Source organism: Stegodyphus dumicola, chromosome 11 (assembly GCF_044657685.1).
Source record: "Stegodyphus dumicola isolate Sdum_Otavi_A_Nest chromosome 11, ASM4465768v1".
NCBI lineage: Eukaryota > Metazoa > Arthropoda > Arachnida > Araneae > Eresidae > Stegodyphus > Stegodyphus dumicola.
This window is the reverse complement of record NC_140778.1, coordinates 50,699,102-50,719,108: the sequence shown is the minus strand read 5'-3', so window position 1 is coordinate 50,719,108 and position 20,007 is coordinate 50,699,102. Positions and strand designations below refer to the sequence as shown.

The window sequence follows — 20,007 nt, the reverse complement described above, 5'->3', positions numbered from 1 at the left end:
ACCTTTTAACAATCATTATGTACTTGTATTACATTTAATGCTCCTCAAATTATATATCATATCCGTTTAAAACTATTAGTTCTACCTATTTTGAACTATTGCCAAAATGTGTTTGTAATTTTAATTTTGGATACCAGTGTATTACACTTCGTTACATTAAAATTAGGTAATATTTTCACCTAGTTAGCTCTTATCTTAATGTAGGTAATATTTGGCACTGAAAGAATTCAAGTCTCTTAATTTACTCTTTACATTTTATTTCAGTTCAGAGAGGTTTTGGATAAAGGATAATTTGAACTATTCTCTTTTATGCAGTGGGAAATGTATTTCAGCAGATGGATGATGACAGCATGTTATGTGTGAATGTGAGGATGGCAAATGTGATCTTCAGATGCTTATTTTAAAACTACAGAATACATATAGAGGGGTAAAAAATCCGATGACTGTTGTAGGTTGAAATTTAATGATGTTTGCTTGTTCCCTCACTGCAAGTGTTTAAGACTATAAACCACTGATATCTACTTTATCCATCAATGATTATTAATGAGATATGGGAAAGATGTGTTTCACAGCATGTTGTTCCTTTACACTGAAGATCAAAATTTACATTATTAAAACTCATTTAACCAAATATGGCTTTACATTAAAAACATTTATTTATTAAAATCTTAAAAAATAGCAACATTTTAAAGAAAAGAAAAGTTTATTAATATAAAAGCACATTAAATATTAATATAAGCACATTCCCTTGAAATACAAATTTTTAAAAATTTGTATTTCAAGGGACAGGTGATCACAGAAATATACAAAAATAGATTATCACAGAAGGACAAAAATGGATTATCACAGAAATAAGCAATATTATTGATCACAGAAATGTATAAAAAATTCCTGAGTTGTTTACATAGTACAAAAATATAAAACATCTTGGAACATTACACTCTGCTTTTATCATACAGCAGACTCTGTTGTAACCAGTCTGGCTGTAATTGGTCATATTTAAAGCTTTTTTTCGGTTGAAGTTAACCAGCTCCTCACTGTAAATTGTAAGAAATGTGCACCAAATTGCACTTAGATTACATTATTACTTTATATAGAAAATAAGTAAAAGTATTGATAATCATATTTTTAAAAATGCTTGAGTTTCAATAAATGGTTGTTATCTATGCCTTTGAGATCCTAATTTCATCATATACAGTTCTTATTTATTTAATTTTTAAAAATTTGTATTAATCTGAAATGATAAATTAAGAAAAACGAAAAAAAAAAAAAAAAATTTTAACCCTCTGAGCGCCAAGACCAACTTTATCCGGTCATCAGATTTTTTGTCACTTGTTATATACAGTCAAAAGTCGTTCATCCGGACTCGTCGGGACTTCGGCGATTCTGGATTATTGATTTTTCCTGTTTATAGATGATCATCAGTTTAAATCTGGTAAGATGGCATGCAGAAATTATAAAATTAAAAATATGAAACCGTAATTTATGAAATAAAGAATGATCTAAAGGGTATCAAAATTTACAAAAAAAAAAAAAAGCTTAATATTTATCTGTTTACTTTATTAAACATTTCTTTCACTTCTTCACTTTCAAGTTCTTTCGTTTTTTATGTGATAATACATTCTCTTTAATTCTATAAATAGACATAATTTCTTGTTCAGTTACAAAGTTCCGTTGTTCAAGTCCTATAATTGCTGTGTCGAGAATACCGACTAATTTGTCAATCAAAATTTTTTCGTTTTCAATAACCTCTGTCACTTTCTTCGCAATTGGAAGCGAATTATAATGACGAGGAATTTGATTTAAATCATATCAAAGACGGAGTACATCAAGATGAAAAACTACATTTAGTAAGGAATTATAAGCCAAATAAAATAAAAACATCTGCCCTGAAGATAAGGATAGTGCTGACAGATCAACTTCCAATTCATTGCGTGCCACGGCGTTAAAGATAAACAAAGTTTAGATAAACAAACGTTAAAGTTTAGATAAACAAAGGATATGCCTTTATCCATTTTTTGCAGCAATTCCACTTTTTGTTTGATGGACATTGGAACATGCTTTCACTTTGTAGATCCTTTGATAGCTCCAGAATCGGAAATTCTTTTTGACATAATCGAAAGTTCAAGCTTACTTTTATAAAATTGCTCTAAGAGTCTGCAAAAAATAATAAGCCGGATCCAATTAGAAGATTAAGGAACAGCGCAGTCTGCAACATTAACTGAATTAGATAATTTTAGCTTAGCTTATACCATCCGTTATACATTAATGTGCGCATGCACATATTTACGCATGTGCATTTAATGTACAACGGACGGTATAAGCTAAGCTAAAATTATCTAATTCAGTTAATGTTGCAGACTGCATTGTTCCTTAATCTTCGAATTGGATCCGGCTTATTATTTTTTGCAGACTGTTAGAGCAATTTTATAAACGTAAGCTTGAACTTTTGATTATGTCAAAAAGAATTTCGATATATATTTACTAATATGTAAAGGATCTACAAAGCGAAAGTATGTTTCGAAGTCCATTAAACAAAAAGTGGAATTGCTGCAAAAAATGGATAAAGGCATATCCTTTGTTTCTCTAATCATTTCAAAATCTGTTTATCAATTTCACGCTGCTCTGCGGGCGGGGCGGGGGGGGGGGGGGGCGCAATGAATTAGAAGTTGATCTGTCAGCACTATCCTTATCTTCAGAGCAGATGTTTTTATTTTATTTCACTCATAATTCCTTAATAAATGTAGTATTTCATCTCGATGTACCCCGTCTTTGATATGATTTAAATCAAATTCCTCATCATTATAATTCACTTCTGACAGGAAAAAAGTGCCACAGAGGTTCTAGAAAACGAAAAAATTTCGATTGACAAGTTAGTCGGTATTCTCGACACAGCAATTATAGGACTTGAACAGCAGAACTTTGTAACTGAAGAAGAAATTATGTCTGTTTATAGAATTAAAGAGAAAGTATTATCACATAAAACCAAGCAACTTAAACAACTTACATTGAAAGAAATGTTTAATAAAGTACACAAATAAATATTAAGCTTTTTTTTTTTTTTTTTTTTTTTTTTTTTTGCAAATTTTGATACCCTTTAGATGATAATTGTTCTTTATTTCATAAATTATGGTTTCATATTTTTAATTTTATAATTTCTGCATGATATCTTACCAGATTTAAAGTGATGATCTATAATCCGGAATCGCCGAAGTTCCGACGAGTCCGGATTAACGACTTTTGACTGTATATTTAGTTAATAAAGGCACTTTAAATAAAGATCATGACAGATCCAAAACTCCAAGCCGCTCAGAGGGTTAAATAAAATTTAAAAACATTTTAACATAATAATACCTGCAAGATGAATATGTAATGAAACGAATTTAACACGTTAAGTATGTGATAAATGACTGACAGCAGGCAGAAGAATCTGCAGACAATGAAGTTATAATGTTTAGGTAGAAATAGGTGACAAAGAATTACAGAACTCAGAAGTTATAAGTGAAGAGAATGATTACAAAAAGTTTATTCATTCGGCTTCGCCGGTTAACAGATCATGGCAAAGCATGCAAAACCTGCTTCAGTGTTTCAGTGAGGACTTTCTCAAAAAAACTCATGAGACACATGAGCAGAATCACAAAAACCCCATGCAGCCAGCACATTCACCTAGATTAAATTCCATGGCAGACTACCAGTATTTAGCAGATACTGTTAGACTACTGGAAGGGTTCTTTTAGAAAAAATGAAAAGAACTAAAGTAGGATTGAAATATTTGTACACATCACATGACTAAAAATTCCATTTGCCATTGATGTTATCTACAAAAATGATAAGCTAAAGCAAAAAGAGTTTGCTTCAAAATAAGAACTACATAACAGAAAAAGATAAAAATCGATGGATTCTTTAAACAAAGAAATAAATGTTCAGTAAAAACTTATATACATAAAAATACTTTTTCAAGCTGATTTTGAGTTTCAAAATGTTATTTTGAATTAACTACCCACTCATTTATCTAAGCTATAGTCAAGTATCGTAGAGACTCGTTAATGGAGTCTACTATACTTTCTAAATATTATTAAGAGAGATTTTTTCACTGTTTTAAAACAAGTTTTCACAATATAAAAAAAGTGATACAGTATTAAACAGTGCATTAAAAGAACACATACATGCCATACTGGTCTGAATATAAAATGATATATTTTGGGAAAGATGCGCACACAGCATGTTGTTGCTTTACACTGAAGATCAGAATTTACATTATTAAAATAGATCTAACCCCATATGGTTTTACATTAAAAACATTTATTTATTTAAATCTTAAAAAATAGCAATATTTTAAAGAAAAGAAATGTTTATTAATATAAAAGCACATCGTCATATCTCATAAGATAGGTGATCACAGAAATATGCAAAAATAGATTATCACAGGAATAAAAGTAGATTATCACAGAAATGTATAAAAAATTCCTGAGTTATTTACATAGTATAAAAATATAAAACATTTTGGAACATTACACTCTGAATTTAACATATAGTAGACTCTGTCATAGCCAGGCTTGCTGTAATTGGTCATATTTAAAGCTTTTTTTAGGTTGGGGTTAACCAGCTCCTCACTGTAAATTGTAAGAAATGTGCAGCAATTTGCACTTAAATTTTTCATTATTACTTTATATGGAAAATAAAGTTAAATAAGAGCATTGATAATCCTATTTTTAAAAATAGTTGAGTTTCAATAAATGGTTGCTATCTGCACCTTTGAGATCCTACTTTCATCATATACAGTTCTTATTTATTTACTTTTTAGAAATTCGTATTAATCTGAAATGATGATTTTTTAAAAAAAGGGGGGGATTTAACCCTCTGAGCGCCAAGACCAACTTTATCGGTCATCAGATTTTTTGTCACTTGTTATATATTAACTTATAATTTAAGATATTTTGCTTTCTTACTTTTATTAATAATATAAATGCTTTCTTGATGAATGTAAGTTTATGAAAATAGCAACTAAAATAGGTAAATATACATAGTTAATAAGGGCTCATTAAATACAGATCTGCATGACAGATCCAAAACTCCGGGCTGTTCAGAGGGTTAGATAAAATTTAAAACCTTTTAAGAACATAATAATACCTGCAAGATGAATATGTAATGAAACGAATTTAACACACAAAGCATGCGATAAATGACTGACAGCAGGCAGAAGAATCTGCAGAGAAAATGTAGTTATAATGTTTAAGTAGAAATAGGTGATGAAGAATTACAGAACTCAGAAGCTATAAGTGAAGAGAATGATTACAAAAAGTTTATTCATTTGGACTGGCCAGTTAGCAGATCATTGCAAAGTATGCAAATCCTGCTTTAATGAAGAGATATCTTCAGGGAGGACATTCTCAAAGAAACTCATGAGATACATGAGCAGAATCACATCACAAAAACCCTATGCAGCCAGCACATTCACCAAGATTAGACTCCATGGCAGACTACCAACATTTAGCAGATATTTCTGTTAGACTACTGGAAGGGTTCTTTTAGAAAAAATGAAAAGAACTAAGGTAGGATTGAAATACTTGTACACATCACATGACAAAAAATTTCATTTTCCATTGATGTTATCTACAAAAAAAAAAAAAAAGGTAAGCTGAAGCAAAAGAGTTTGCTTCAAATCAAGTTATTTTACATAACAGAAAAAGATGAAAATTGATGGATTCTTTAAACAAAGAAATAAATGTTCAGTAAAAACTTATATACATACAAATCCTTTTACAAGCTAATTTTGAGTTTCAAACTATTACTTTGAATTAACTGACCATTCATTTATCTAAGCTATAGTCAAGTACCATAGAGACTGGTTAATGGAGTCTACTATACTTCATAAATATTATTAAGAGAGATTTTTCACTGTTTAAAACAAGTTTTCATGATATAAAAAAGTGACACAGTATTAAACAGTGCCTTAAAAGAACACATACATACCATACTGGTATGAATATAAAATGACTACATTTTTAAAATTGTTTAAAAAAAAAAAAAGAAAAGGATTGCATATAAGACAGTCAGGTACTTTGAGGCTTAAACGAAGATATGTATGGTGCCTCGTATGTAGACTATATAACAAAAGAAAAATAATTAAATACTTTAAATGCTATATTTTGAAGCAAAAATAAATATTATGTCATGAGGAGAAGTCGCTATAAATACTATATAATTTGAGGCAAAATAAATATGTTTTCAACTTTAAAAATAGGAAGGAATGATAAACTACACTGTTATATATTTTTTTAAACATTTAGTCAGAATAGGCGTTAGAAGATAATAGTTTACAAAAGATTATTAGGATAAAATTTGCTTGCTGTCTTACATTTGGAGAAATGCCAACTTTGAAATATGAAAAACCGGAGGTTCTTGTACTCAATACATAAGAGTTTCCAGGAGGTTTTTATGTTGTGTGGTGGTCCCATTTTCAAAGAACACTAAATTCATTTTAATTCATCTTATAATGCACGATTCACCTTATTGAACTATTTATTATATGATTCTGATGTAAAATACATTAATATTTAATAACATATTCTTATGTTTATGTTCTTTGGCTACTTTTGTTCTAATTTTTTTACACCTTTTTTTCCGAGAAAATTCTAAGTAGGGAAGGAAAGCTTTAATTTATCAGCATACTTTTTAATAAAAAAATAATAATTGATTAAAAAAATTAATAATTATTGTAAATACTATTGTATAGATATTTTTATTAATATAATTTATATTTATTTTAAACAAAATTAAACAGAAATAGTTACTGATTAAACATTTGATTGAATCTTCATATAAGATTCTACACATGTTTACAATAAATTAAGACAATTTGGATCAAATCAAATTTAATGCAAAAATTTTGCTGTAGATCACTAAGGCTGGAGAATGAAACTAAAATTATGAAAATTTCAAATCATTTCAAAATTAAACTTAAAACTGTGCATATTTTACTTGCACAAATTAATTTCATTAGCACCATTTAATTGTGTTGTTGAAAAATATTTTCATTACTAAAACTAAAAGTTAAAAACCAGGAGATTCCGTGATGTACTGGGAGACCGGGAGATGAGTTGAAATATTGCGAGAATTGACAGCTATGCAATACTGTATTTATGAAGAAATAATTAAAAGTTACTAATATAAAGTGTTATTAATATATTAACGGTTTAGCAAATATATTATTATTATTGGTTCATTCACACAATTCCTTTTTGTTTTACCTTGCAAAAATTAATATAGAGTTGAAAATGGCATGGATAACAAGTTTAAGGCAGGCAGATATATTGATGTTGATTTACAGATAAGAGAATTAATTAGAGTTTTAAAAACAGTAAACACAGTAAAAGTCTCTGATAATAAGAGATTTACAGCTACATCTTAATGTGACTAATTTTCTTTTCTTTAATGACAAAAAACGAATTGCAAATAAATCACTTGCACACAACTTATGCATTGATTCAAAAGAACTGATATTTATATATACATTATTGAAAAGTATATAATATTAAAAGCACTGAAATGAAAAATATCGTGGCAGTTTGCAGTGCCTTGAAGATAACTTGCGTTTTCTCTTAGATGAAGATGCCACTGATAAATCAAGTATACTGTACTTGTTCTCTAAAACTGATGATGAAAAAGTAGGTTCATTGGATATGTTTTCTACAAATTCTGGTGATGGTTCATTTTGCCTGTCATCTGAAAATGAGTGCCGTGAAAAGGAAAAACCCTGAAAATACAAAAATCTGAAATTAATTTACAAAAATCTTGATTGCCTACAAATATTATGTGCAAATTGTAAAACAATTACTTACAGAAAATACATGTTTTTGACTGTCAGTTAGAGAACAGTCATCTGTAGCTATGTCTGGGACATCTGCAGCCATCATTGTAAATGTATCAAATTGTGACACATCATCATCACTCAGCTAAATGGAAAAAATTAAAATCTGAATTATGATAATAATAATAAATACATTCAAAGAAAGTCATTTTCAATAAGATTATAAGATTCATTTACCTCAATACGATAAACATTCCATCTTTATTAACCCAAAACCATTTTATAAACCTATACTTTTAGATGACCAAAGACTTTTGTAAAAAATAGAAACAAATCAATTATGCAGATTACTGTCAACACTAATTTTATTACTTAGTATTTCATTTTCAATTAAATCACCTATAGCAAAGAATATAAATCTGCAATTCAAAAAATTCATCAAACTTTTATCATGGCAACCACCTTTAAATGATAAATCCCATATAGGGAAAATATAGAAAAAATTGCCAAAAATATTTTTTTCAGAGAAAGAATTGCCTGAAGAAAGTAGATAGTAATGAAATAAGTAGCATAAAACTTTAAAAAAGTGTTACACTTAAATAATAGAAAATTTTTAAAACGTGCTTTATCTGTGTATCTGCTAAATATTGCACAAAATGAAAGAAATTTATAGAGCTTGTCAATCACAGAAGAAGAAGAAATACATAACAGAAAAAATATGGCATGTTAATCTAATCAAACTGAATGTTAAACTGTAGACTTGGACTGTAGGTGTGTTTTACTGTTCTATTCATTATGCACTAAGAATAAGATGACAAAATAGTTGAGTGAAATCACTCAAATTTTTTCCTAAAATAATTATTAATGTTGCATAGCTAAATGGGATTATAAACCAGTACACAATAAACAGATCATTTAAAGAAATAAATATGAAATAAAATAAAGATTAATATCACTGATCTACAAATCCCTTTCTTTCCTGCTACAGAGATGAAATAAATTCTTTGTACAAAATCTCGCCTGAGTATGAATATGCATTTTATTTCTAAGCTTGGCTCTTGTTTAGAAGTTACAGCAAAATTCATGATAAATTATAACATTCATAAACAATGTTTTTCTCGAATTTCAAGAATTTGCCATAACTGAATAAAGAAGTGAAATAAGCCTTTTTTAAATTTAATTTCGCCTCCTAAACACAAATACGCTTCAAGTATTTTTATTTAAGTTTTAATAAAATTTAAAATCTAGTTTTCTTATTAAATCTTTTTTGTAGGGGTGCATGAAAATGCAGTAAATGATGTCAAAACACTAATAAATCTTTGACGTTAAAATTTAAAGCTTTTAAACTTTCTTTGAGAGTAGTAATCAAGTGATTACTTTGGCCTTATTTTCTCAAATGTTGTCACATTACTGTGATATTACCAGATGCTCAACAGTATTTTCTTGTACACTCAGATTGTAATAAACACCCACCTTCTCTTCAGTTACACTAAAATCAGAAGTAATGGAAATTTTTTAATGTCATTTTTGTGATCAACAGCCCTAAATTAAAAAAGATCAGACACTATCACTTACATAACAAAATGCATGTAAGGAAAATATATATTTACTCTTGATTCTAGAAATAAATTTGAACAAAAGAAACAATATAACTTCCCTATTCATTATAAGGAAACTTTATAGCTAGACTTAAGATAATAAATGGTCTACTCTATATAATTAATTCTCGCCACTGACTAATAATACAGCTACTAAAGAGGTCCCATATAATGATTCTACACAGCAATATGTATGAAAATTTGCAATGAAGTATAAATAAAGGAATTTGAGAAACTGAAAATGTACACTGATATCAAAATTATGCACTCTGTACAGTATAAAGTCCGTAATCCAGACGTCCATTATCAAGAATGATCTATAATCCAGACCTCAAAGCCACAAACTTACGTAATGCATTTACGCACGCGTGTTTAATGCGCACATCCACTACGCATGCGTGCTTCCGATAGTGAAGAAAGTGACAGAGAGGTTACTGAAAATGAAAAAATTTCGATTGACAAGTTAGTCAGAATTCTCGACACAGCAATTACAGGACTTGAAACAGTGGAATTTTGTAACTGAACAAGAAATTATGTCTGTTTATAGAACTAAAGAGAAAGTATTAGCACAAAAAAATGAAGCAACTTAAACAACTTACATTGAAAGAAATGAAGTAAACAAATAAATATTAAGCTTTTTTTTTTTTTTTTTTTTTTTTTTTTTTTTTTTGTAAATTTTGATACCCTTTAGATCATAATTGCTCTTTATTTTATAAATTACGGTTTCATATTTTTAACTGTATAATTGTATAATTTCTGCATGCCACCTTACCAGATTTAAATTGATGATCTATAATCCGGAAAAACCCCTAATCCGGAATCGCCAAAGTCCTGACAAGTCCGGATTACGGACTTTGTACTGTATTTCGAATTTTATAAACATCTTTTCAATATATGAGGCACATCCAGAAAGTAAGTTTCCTGATGTTTTCCCCTTTAAAGTAAACGTAATTAGCTGTGTTAACTGTGCATGCGTAACAGATCTATGACGTATCAATCAAATGCCAGTCGGTCGGATAGGTTCCACCTCATGCCAGTAGCATGGTAGCAGTGGTCCGAAATGGAAGCTCTTATTCCTTCTCCCACCACCTGAGAGGTTCAGTTGGTGATAAAGTTCTTGAATGCACAAAGCATTACACCAATTAAAATTCATTGCCAGCTCTGTGAGGTCTATGGGCCGAACATTATGAGTAAGCAGAGTCAATGCATTGGCGGCACAGTGGATCTCCAGTCAGGAGGAAATTCAAACAGATGCTGTCGGAACAGAAAGTGATGTGCACAGTGTTCTGGGACAGGTAGGATATTCTGCTCATTGAGTTCCTTCCACATGGTGAAACAGTAAATGCTGACCGTTACTATGAAACACTGTGCAAATTGCGACGTGCCATTCAAAACAAGAGGCGTGGAATGCTTACTGCAGGTGTTGTGCTCCTCCATTACACTGCTCGTCCACATACAGAGCTTGACGCACAGCAGCTGTTTTGATGGAATTTGGCTGGGAGTTGTTTAATCATCCACCATACAGCCCTGATCTTGCTCCCAGCAATTTTCACATTTTCTTGCACCTCAAGAAATTCCTGTCCTACGGTCAGCATTTTGGCAACAACAAAGAGCTGAAGACATCTGTCACACACTGGTTCCATTCACAGACGACAGAGTTCTGCGACAGAGGGATACAAAAGTTGATCCTATGATACGACAACTGTCTCAATTCTGGTGGTGACTTTGTTGAAAATAGCTGAAACATTGCTGTACTTGTTGCCAATAAATATGTTCCTGAAAGTGACAGTCCTGTTTTTTTTTTTTTTTTTTTTTTATTTAATAGGGAAACTTACTTTCTGGATGCCTACATAAAATTAGGCACAAAGAAAAAGATACTTGTAACTTTGTTATAAAGTGCACATAGGACAACGATTTGAATCAAATGAAAACTGTTGCCGAACAGAGCCATTTAGCACCGATAGTGTTATTTGATGTAACGCATTGTCTGTATCATAAGCATGAGTAATTCTTGATAAGTCAGTTTAATTTTTGTATAAAATGATATAAGCTAACTGCTATTTATGAGTTTTTCAAGTGCATTTTGAAAAAAATAACTAACACTTGGGACTTTTCTTCAACAGAATAGTATGTAGTTGAGTATTTTCAAGTTTCTGGGATCCTGGCATCAAGAAAAATGTGACTTAAATGGATAAGCACTGGCTGTGTAATGTGAAAAATTATGGCAAGCAATTTAAGCTTTTTATATGTTATGTCTATAACTTGCATATGTTGATTAACTAAATAAAGAGTTATCTGTTCCTTCAAACTTCTGCTGGAATGACTAGTTTGGTGAGATCTCTGCTAAATTTCACAGTTGATGGAGTATTGTAATTGAATATGATGTTTTTACTTTGATGTTTATGTCTGAAATCCCTTTCTTTCAAAATCTCACATAATCTAAATGTAGAAATTTGATATTTAAGTTGATAACAAATAAAATGACTCTTTATAATTTTATGGGATTCCTTCTTTTTTCTCCCCCGTTTATTTGACTTTTCTACTTCGAATAGTAATTTTCGTGTGCTAAATTATTCGGAATTTTCCCATATCCAAATTTCGGCATTTTCCGTGCTTTCCAGATAGTCGAGCTTTTACTGTAATGATGTATTATCAAAAAGTAACACTGTGTATATGTATTTTCTTGCTAGCTGGTCACAAACAATAAAATGCCAGGTATGGTTAGTTTGGCATATAATTTCGCGAAATCAGATTTATAAATCCTTTAGATCTTTTTGTAACTGTTACTTTTGTAATAAATGACCCTTAATAACATAATTTACAAGCACAAAACACCAACAAATAATCTGTATTTAAAAAGATAAACAATTTTTATGTTTTCCAGAATTTTGGCGGGAGCGGGGGAATTGTATCTTTACATAAATTCGGCCAATTGATGACTTATCGTTTCTCAGTGTTATTTTGTAATGTGGTATTATTTATGACTGATTATTATTATGATGATATGATTATGGCCATTTGTATATACTGTTTTAGATAGCAATGGCCATCATGAAAACCTAATTTTATTTGGTGTTTGTTTACACTATTGCACCATTTTCATAGGACTGCAACACTAGTGAAAATTTATTCTCACCATTGCCATTCCCCCACCCCAATATGTGTCCGGCTAATTAGAAAAGAGCCTGTATATTTTAGAATATGCAGGTCTTATAGATTTAAGCAAAGCTTACCACTGGTCGTTCAAAGGGAGGTTGCACTCTTTTGGCAAGAACATCATCCCAATTTACATGGCTGAAGAACTGATGGCGTTTGATCTCTTCAGCATCTTCAGGACCACTCCCAAGTCTCTTCATATATGGATGCTTCAGCAGCTAAAAATATAATACAGAAATACAAAAGTTTAAAATAACTTTTATCATTATGATGAAAGGGAATATTTTTAACATTCTGTAATATTTTTCTCTGCGTAAATATATCTGACACTATAATTAATCAACATATGTAAAATTAACAGCAAAATTTAGTCATTACAGCATGTATAATACACTTGTTTTATTACATAAGTTGAACCTTTTAAAATTCATCATGCAAAACAAATTAATTAATAAATGTTGACTGAACAAGGACCAATTTTATTGAGGCAGTAATGATTAATAAAAAAGCAGATTATAAAATGAAAATATGTTCTAAATATGATGTTCTTTGTGGCATTAGCTGCTTATTTTATAAACAAACTTCATGAATATTCAATCATCAATAAAAATATTAACTCGTGATTTCAGTTTAGACTTCAATGAAATGGCTCCTAATAAATCTAAACTTATCACACTGTACAATATTCTTTTATTAATCCACATCTGAATTACATTGTTTGATCAAATACAAATAACAGGGTTGCCACTGAAACAAAAGAATGAAATTTCTTGACTTTTCCAGGTGGTTTTCAAGAAAATTGCAGGCTATCCACGTAATATGTGGTAATACATCCACGTAATACATTGGCTGTATTACATCCACGTAATACATTGGCTGTGCTGAGGGCAAATTATTTATGGTACCACTTGAAAACGCAAACATTTGCCAGTTACTTAATATATATACTTTTAGACCTATATACATAATCCCTAAATAGGAGTTGTCTAATCCTCAGAGGATTGAGATTATAATCTGCCCAATCGGGATTTAAAAATGTCTTTACTGCAGACATTTTGCAGCTAAAGGAAAAAAAAATCTATTTAATGTTATTTTTAAATACATTCAAGTATTTTATATTTATTTACCAGCATCTTAAGTAAAACAAATCTGATGTGTACACCACATGACTTCCTTGTACGGAATATTAAATTACACGCATTTTTTTCTTCAATTTCATTTAAATTGATTGGATTGAATTAAATCTACTTCGTCGACAGCGCATAAACCACAATAGAATAAATGCACTCTTTAAAATTCACTATATTTGTTTACTATAACGACGCTCTGAATGCACAAAATTTATATCATTTGAAGAATTATCTTATTGTTGCCACATGTTCTATTCAAATACTATAATAAAGCTAGAACAATGTATGAAAGAAATTAAGCAAACAAAACAGAAAAAAAAAAAAAAAAAAAAAAAGTTTTTCACAGACGATTTAGTATTTCTCATTCAATTAATTTAGTTCTCACTTCGCGACAAGGCAAAAATACATAAAAACTCAAAATATCTATATTAAAAATTACGAAGTAAATCTTAAACACTTATTTCCTCGGAAAAATTCCAGAAAAGATTAAGCATGATTTAATTCGCAATAATAAATGAAGGCGTTATTTTTGTTGTTGCGAAGCTTAGTCTTTCTAGATTGGCAACAAATCTACAATTCTGCTGTTTCAAATGTAAACAAATATGTCCGCCATGTTGTTTAAAACTTAACCGCACTTAAACAGCTTTAAAATTGTTGATAATTGTACAAATATTGCTTCCAGAATTACGAAAGGCATAAAAACCTTAACCGGAAGATAAGAACAGCATAATTCAATCATTTTTAAAGCAAAAAATGTACAAGTTACAAACATATAAGAGTAAAGAAACTGAGATTACCGAGCCGGGTAATAGAGTGGATATATATATAAATATATTTATATACGTTTGGTGCTGCCGATTGCAACCAAAATACGAGGTGCACATCTACATGTTATAGCAGTCCTATATACAAAATTTCAACGTTCTGAGACTACTCGTTTTTGAGTTATGCGAGATACGTTCGTACAGACGCCACAAAAAATTCTCTTCAGAATTAATTTTAAAGCAGTTTTATAATTTTTTTGATGGAAAAGAGTATTTTATTCTGTCTTTACGTACAGATATGACGCAAAAACATCGTTAAATTGCATTCGATAGCGGTCAAAATGGATATTTTCGTTGAAATATGCTGCCTGAAACTTTTCGCGATTACAATACTTCCTTTTTACTTCGTACAAGGAAGTAAAAATGTGAACTAAATTTCGTGATGGCATGTCATATTACTGGTGAAATTAGTTTCACAAGTATGCCAGAGAAAATTGCCCGAAATTTAAAAGTATTACTAACTAATAATAAATAAATTTAGAGGGAAGAAGTCACATTAAATAGTACAAATAGCATTATTATAAAGTTAATTACTTAAAGATTAAAAACTGAATTACAAAAATCGATGGTATTTCAGTGAATATATATATATATGTGTAAAATATAAAAAAATATGATGGCTTTGCTCTTTGCGAACCAGCAACCTTTAATTAACTTTCTGAAATTCAGCATCTTTTCTTTAGACCAGTACCTTCTAGAATTTGCTAGCCTATTACATAATCACTACTATAAATACTGAGTATGACAGACTGCTTCCTAATATTGCTGCTACAAGACTCTGCACTGCCCTGTCCATCTTTCCTTCCTTTGTTAGAATTAGTGATGATGCATAAAGTTTAAATTCAATCATACTTAGTTAAAATCACTATAGATATGGAATTTAGAGAGTTTCATATAAAAGGAAAATGATTTGCTAATTGGATTAAATAAAAATGGATAATTAAAAGCTAAATCAATTTGAGTCGTCTTTGGATATCCATTACCACTCTTTAAAAAGCCATGTCTGAACTCTGATGCCAAGCTTCATGACTACCAAAATATCACACATATATATAGTAAACGGTTAGCCTAGATGACCGATGATTTTTTTATTTTATTTTTCTGCAAAATGACAAATAAGGATTTTGTTTTATATACGAGAATTGGGGGGAAGTGAATTAACTTTTACATTCAACATGCACTGCACATGGGAATCTCTGGATTTTCGAAGTTACTGGAAATCAAAGATACTGGAAACTCGCTTTGTCTTTCTTAAAGACAATCTGATTGGCTCTATGAAAATTGGCTCCACGCCAGCTGTCCGAATGACGCTCATGTGATACATGGTATGCCAAGAAAGAGATCGTGTCCTGATGTGTCCCCAAAAAAGTGATTCACACGAAAATCACTTTTTTGGGGATCGCAGTATGAAATTCCCCGACATTTCCAGATTTTGACTAAAATATTTAAAGTTCCTGATTTTTTCCCTGACATTTTTGGCCAATTTTCGAATTCCCTGACTTTTACCAGTTTTTCCAGGTAGTGTAGCAACCCTGAAATAACGACAGACATTGTCAAATGATTAGTACAACCAGGTACAGGTAGAAGTGAGACAGGTACAGGTCTCCCAATTTTGAGGGAGAATTCCCTAAGGGTAGTTCGAGGATCTTCATTCCCTCTTTCCCTAAAATCAGTCTTTCATGAGGGCTTTGAGCTTGTAGTGTATTTTGAGTGTTCCATTGCCACACATATAATATGCGCTTACAAATATCCACGCCTTGCACAGGATTTGAACCCAGGCTCGTTGATATAGCAATCTGCATCACTAAGCAATTTGCAATTTGAGTGGCAATTAATACATTCAGAAAGACAAATTCAATCATCTCCAAGTGGACATAACTATCAAAAGCATGCCTCTGAGCAAACACTTAATCACTTTCCAAAGCTGGCTGATAATTTCATATGAAAATACAGATACTTTGTTGACCTCAACATTTGCTAATTTGATTTAGGAATTTTGATTTCAGGAAGGCCCACAGAGCAAAAGGAAGGAAGCTGGCAATAGCAGAATAAAGAAAAAGTCCAAACTCAATATATTAACTTAAATCCTCGACCATAATATTAGTGTAAATTCCAGACAGCAAAAGTTGAACTAGTCTAACCATGAACATGATTTTAACAATTTACATTCAAGTTACTTTAAAACAATTTTCGAAATTAAACTTACTAACTATGGATTCACTCTTTTTAGATAATTCTACTAAAATTAATCTTATGAGATAATATAATCAATATTTCTTTAGTAAATAAATTATTATTAACTTACTTTGCAGCTATTGCGCAAAGTATCTAGTAGAATTATCTAAAAAGAGTGAATCCATAGTTAGTAAGTTTAATTTCGAAAATTGTTTTAAAGTAACTTGAATGTAAATTGTTAAAATCATGTTCATGGTTAGACTAGTTCAACTTTTGCTGTCTGGAATTTACACTAATATTATGGTCGAGGATTTACGTTAATATATTGAGTTTGGACTTTTTCTTTATTCTGCTATTGCCAGCTTCCTTCCTTTTGCTCTGTGGGCCTTCCTGAAATCAAAATTCCTAAATCAAAAGAATTAGCAAATGTTGAGGTCAACAAAGTATCTGTATTTTCATATGAAATTATCAGCCAGCTTTGGAAAGTATCAAATAACTTGATTTCGCACTAAGTGAATTTAACATCATACAACATTATATATATATACACTGAAGTGACAAAAGTCATGGGATACCTCCTAATATTTTGTCGGTCCTCCTTTTGCCCAGCGAAGTGCAGCAACTCGACGTGGCATGGACTCAACAAGTCCTTGGAAGTCCCCTGCAGGAATATTGAGCCATGCTGCCTATATAGACGCCCATAATTGTGAAAGTGTTGACGGTGCAGGGTTTTGGGCATGAACTGACCTCTCGATAATGTCCCATAAATGTTTGATGGGATTCATGTCGGGCGATCTAGGTGGCCAGATCATTCGCTGGAATTGACCAGAATGTTCTTCTAACCAATCGCGAACAATTGTAGCCCGGTGACATGGCGCATTGTCATCCACAAAAATCCCATCGTTGTTTGAGTACGTGAAGTCCATGAATGACAAGTGATCTCCAAGTAGCTGAAGGTATCCATTTCCAGTCAATGATCGGTTCAGTTGCACCAGAGGACCGAGTCCATGCCATGTAAAAACAGCCCAGACTATTATGGAACCACCACCAGCTTGAATAGTGCCTTGTTGACAACTTGGGTCCATGGCTTCTGTGCCACACTTGAACCCTACCATCAGCTCTTACCAACTGAAATCGTGACTCATCTGACCAAGCCACGGTTTTCCATTCGTTTAGGGACCAACCGATATGCTCACGAGCTCACAAGAGTCGTTACAGGCGATGTCGTGCTGTCAGTAGTAAAGGCACTCGAGTCGGTCTTCTGCTGGCATAGCCCAAGGAAGACAAATTTCGCTGCAGTATTGTATCGGACACGTCCCTCGTACATCCCACATTGATTTCTGCAGTTATTTGACGCAGTGTTGCTTGTCTGTTAACATTAACAACTCTACGCAGACGTTGCTGGTCTCGGTCGTTAGGTGCAGGTGGTCGGACACTGTGCTGTCCATGGTGGGATGTTATGCCTGAAATTAGATACTCTCGGCACACTCTTGACACTGTGGATCTCGGAATGTTGAATTCTCTAACGATATCCGAAATGGAATGACCCATGCATCTAGCTCCAACTACCATTCCGCGTTCAAAGTCTGTTAATTCTCGTCGTGCGCCCATAATCACGTCAAAGCCTCTTCACATGAATAACTTGAACACAAATGAAAGCCCTGCCAAAGCACTTCACATTTATACATTTTCTATGCGATACTACTGCCATCTGTATATTTGCATATTGCTATCCCATGACTTTTGTCACTTCAGTGTATATATATATATATATATAACAAAAATGAGAACCAACATAAAGAGATAAAAGCTAACCTGAATCATTTAGTTAATTCACTAAATGTAAAAGGAATCATGAAAGACATTTGCTTATAACAAATGCTACAACTAAACATATTCATTCTTCCATTCAGTGAACACTGAGGTACATCATTAATATAGCATATTGCTATATTAATGATGTACTCTTTTATGCATATAGCATATTGCTTTTATTGCTATATTAATGGAAGCTCTTTTATAGTAACCACCTTCAAAAGTAACCATTATTTTTTTTTAAACAGAGACAAACATTAGCACTTGAACGTCACCTTACTAAGATAATCACCTTAAAAAAAAGACCAAAATCATTTGAAACAATAGGTGCTTGTTTTTGAGATGGTTGACTGCGATTTTTTCCCCCCTGTTATAGTGATAGTGGGTAGCAAAAGTGGCATACAGTTTGAAATGATTTAAAATTATACTATACATATAACTGAATATACAGTTGGAAAGATACTTAAAGAACAAAACCAGAACTTGTTACAACATGAGCCACATTTAAAAGGCTGAAGAGTTGCATGTGGCTCACTCGTCAGTCAGGTTTAACTTCTTAAAATTTTGCTCAACAAAGAACTGTAAGAGGTTTAAATTTTAGATGAACAGGGGGATAATACGCAAATAAATAATAATAAAGAGAACTATTGTTAGAATTGAATCTATTTGTTTTTACCATCAACACAGTTCCATAAACATGATGATAAAAATAAGATATTTTATTCAAAATGTACTAGTAGTAGTATATTCTAATCAGCCAAAACATTATTATCTCCCTGCTAAGACAGTTTTGCTTCATTTTTGACATTTAAAACAGCTGCAACCCACTGTGCCATGGATTTCTTAGCAAGTTTCTGGAAGGAAGTAACCAAGGACAGTTCAACAATCTGTATAAGCGCTGCAAATGCAAATCTGATTTTTCCCACAAATCTCATATATTATGAGATGATGGTTGGAGAGCTTTAAGCTAGCAGGATGTGCTCAACTAGATTAATAGTTGGCAAGTTAGGAGGTCAGGACATTAACTGAAATTCATCAGCATGTTCCTTAAATTACTCCAGTTCCAGCCCTGTGACAAAAAAAAAAAAAAAAAAAAAAAAAAAAATTGTTATAAAAAGTTTATTTCTAGGGGAAAGAACAGCTGCCATGAGAGGCATAACTGTCCACGCAGTATACAGTTATCATGGCATGTTTTACACATCAATCAAGCCTAGGAATACCCTTCAAAATATCTCCTAAAGTATAATATCCCTATCACCAACTTGTTTATGCCCTGTGATACACATGTTGATCAACTATTCACCTGGAAGATTGCATACCCTGACACAACCATTTAAGTGGTGTAAAAATATCATGATTCATCTGAGAGCCAACTCTTTTCCACTGTCAAATGGTCCAATCATGATGTTCACAGGCTGGTCGTAATCATAAATGTTGGTAATATTGGGTTAACAAAGACACAGGAGAACAGTATTAACTGTGCAAGTCCATATCCAACA

The 20,007-nt window shown here is 31.5% G+C and overlaps 1 protein-coding gene across 4 annotated transcripts in view; it reads right to left on the bottom strand.

The window, feature by feature from the left end:
• Positions 1-684: 684 nt before the first annotated feature.
• The window catches only part of LOC146993966 (ribosomal protein S6 kinase beta-2-like), a 113,104-nt gene continuing 93,781 nt past the window's right edge, over positions 685-20,007 (bottom strand). For all 4 annotated transcript variants that reach the window (XM_085826675.1, XM_085826677.1, XM_085826676.1 and 1 more), the window contains 3 exons: positions 12,642-12,782; positions 7,842-7,955; positions 685-7,756 (listed from right to left, as the gene is read on the bottom strand). In XM_085826675.1, the coding sequence (XP_085682801.1) occupies positions 7,535-7,756; positions 7,842-7,955; positions 12,642-12,782 (477 nt within the window). In that variant the 3' untranslated portion in view covers positions 685-7,534. The remainder of the gene's footprint in view (positions 7,757-7,841; positions 7,956-12,641; positions 12,783-20,007) is intronic.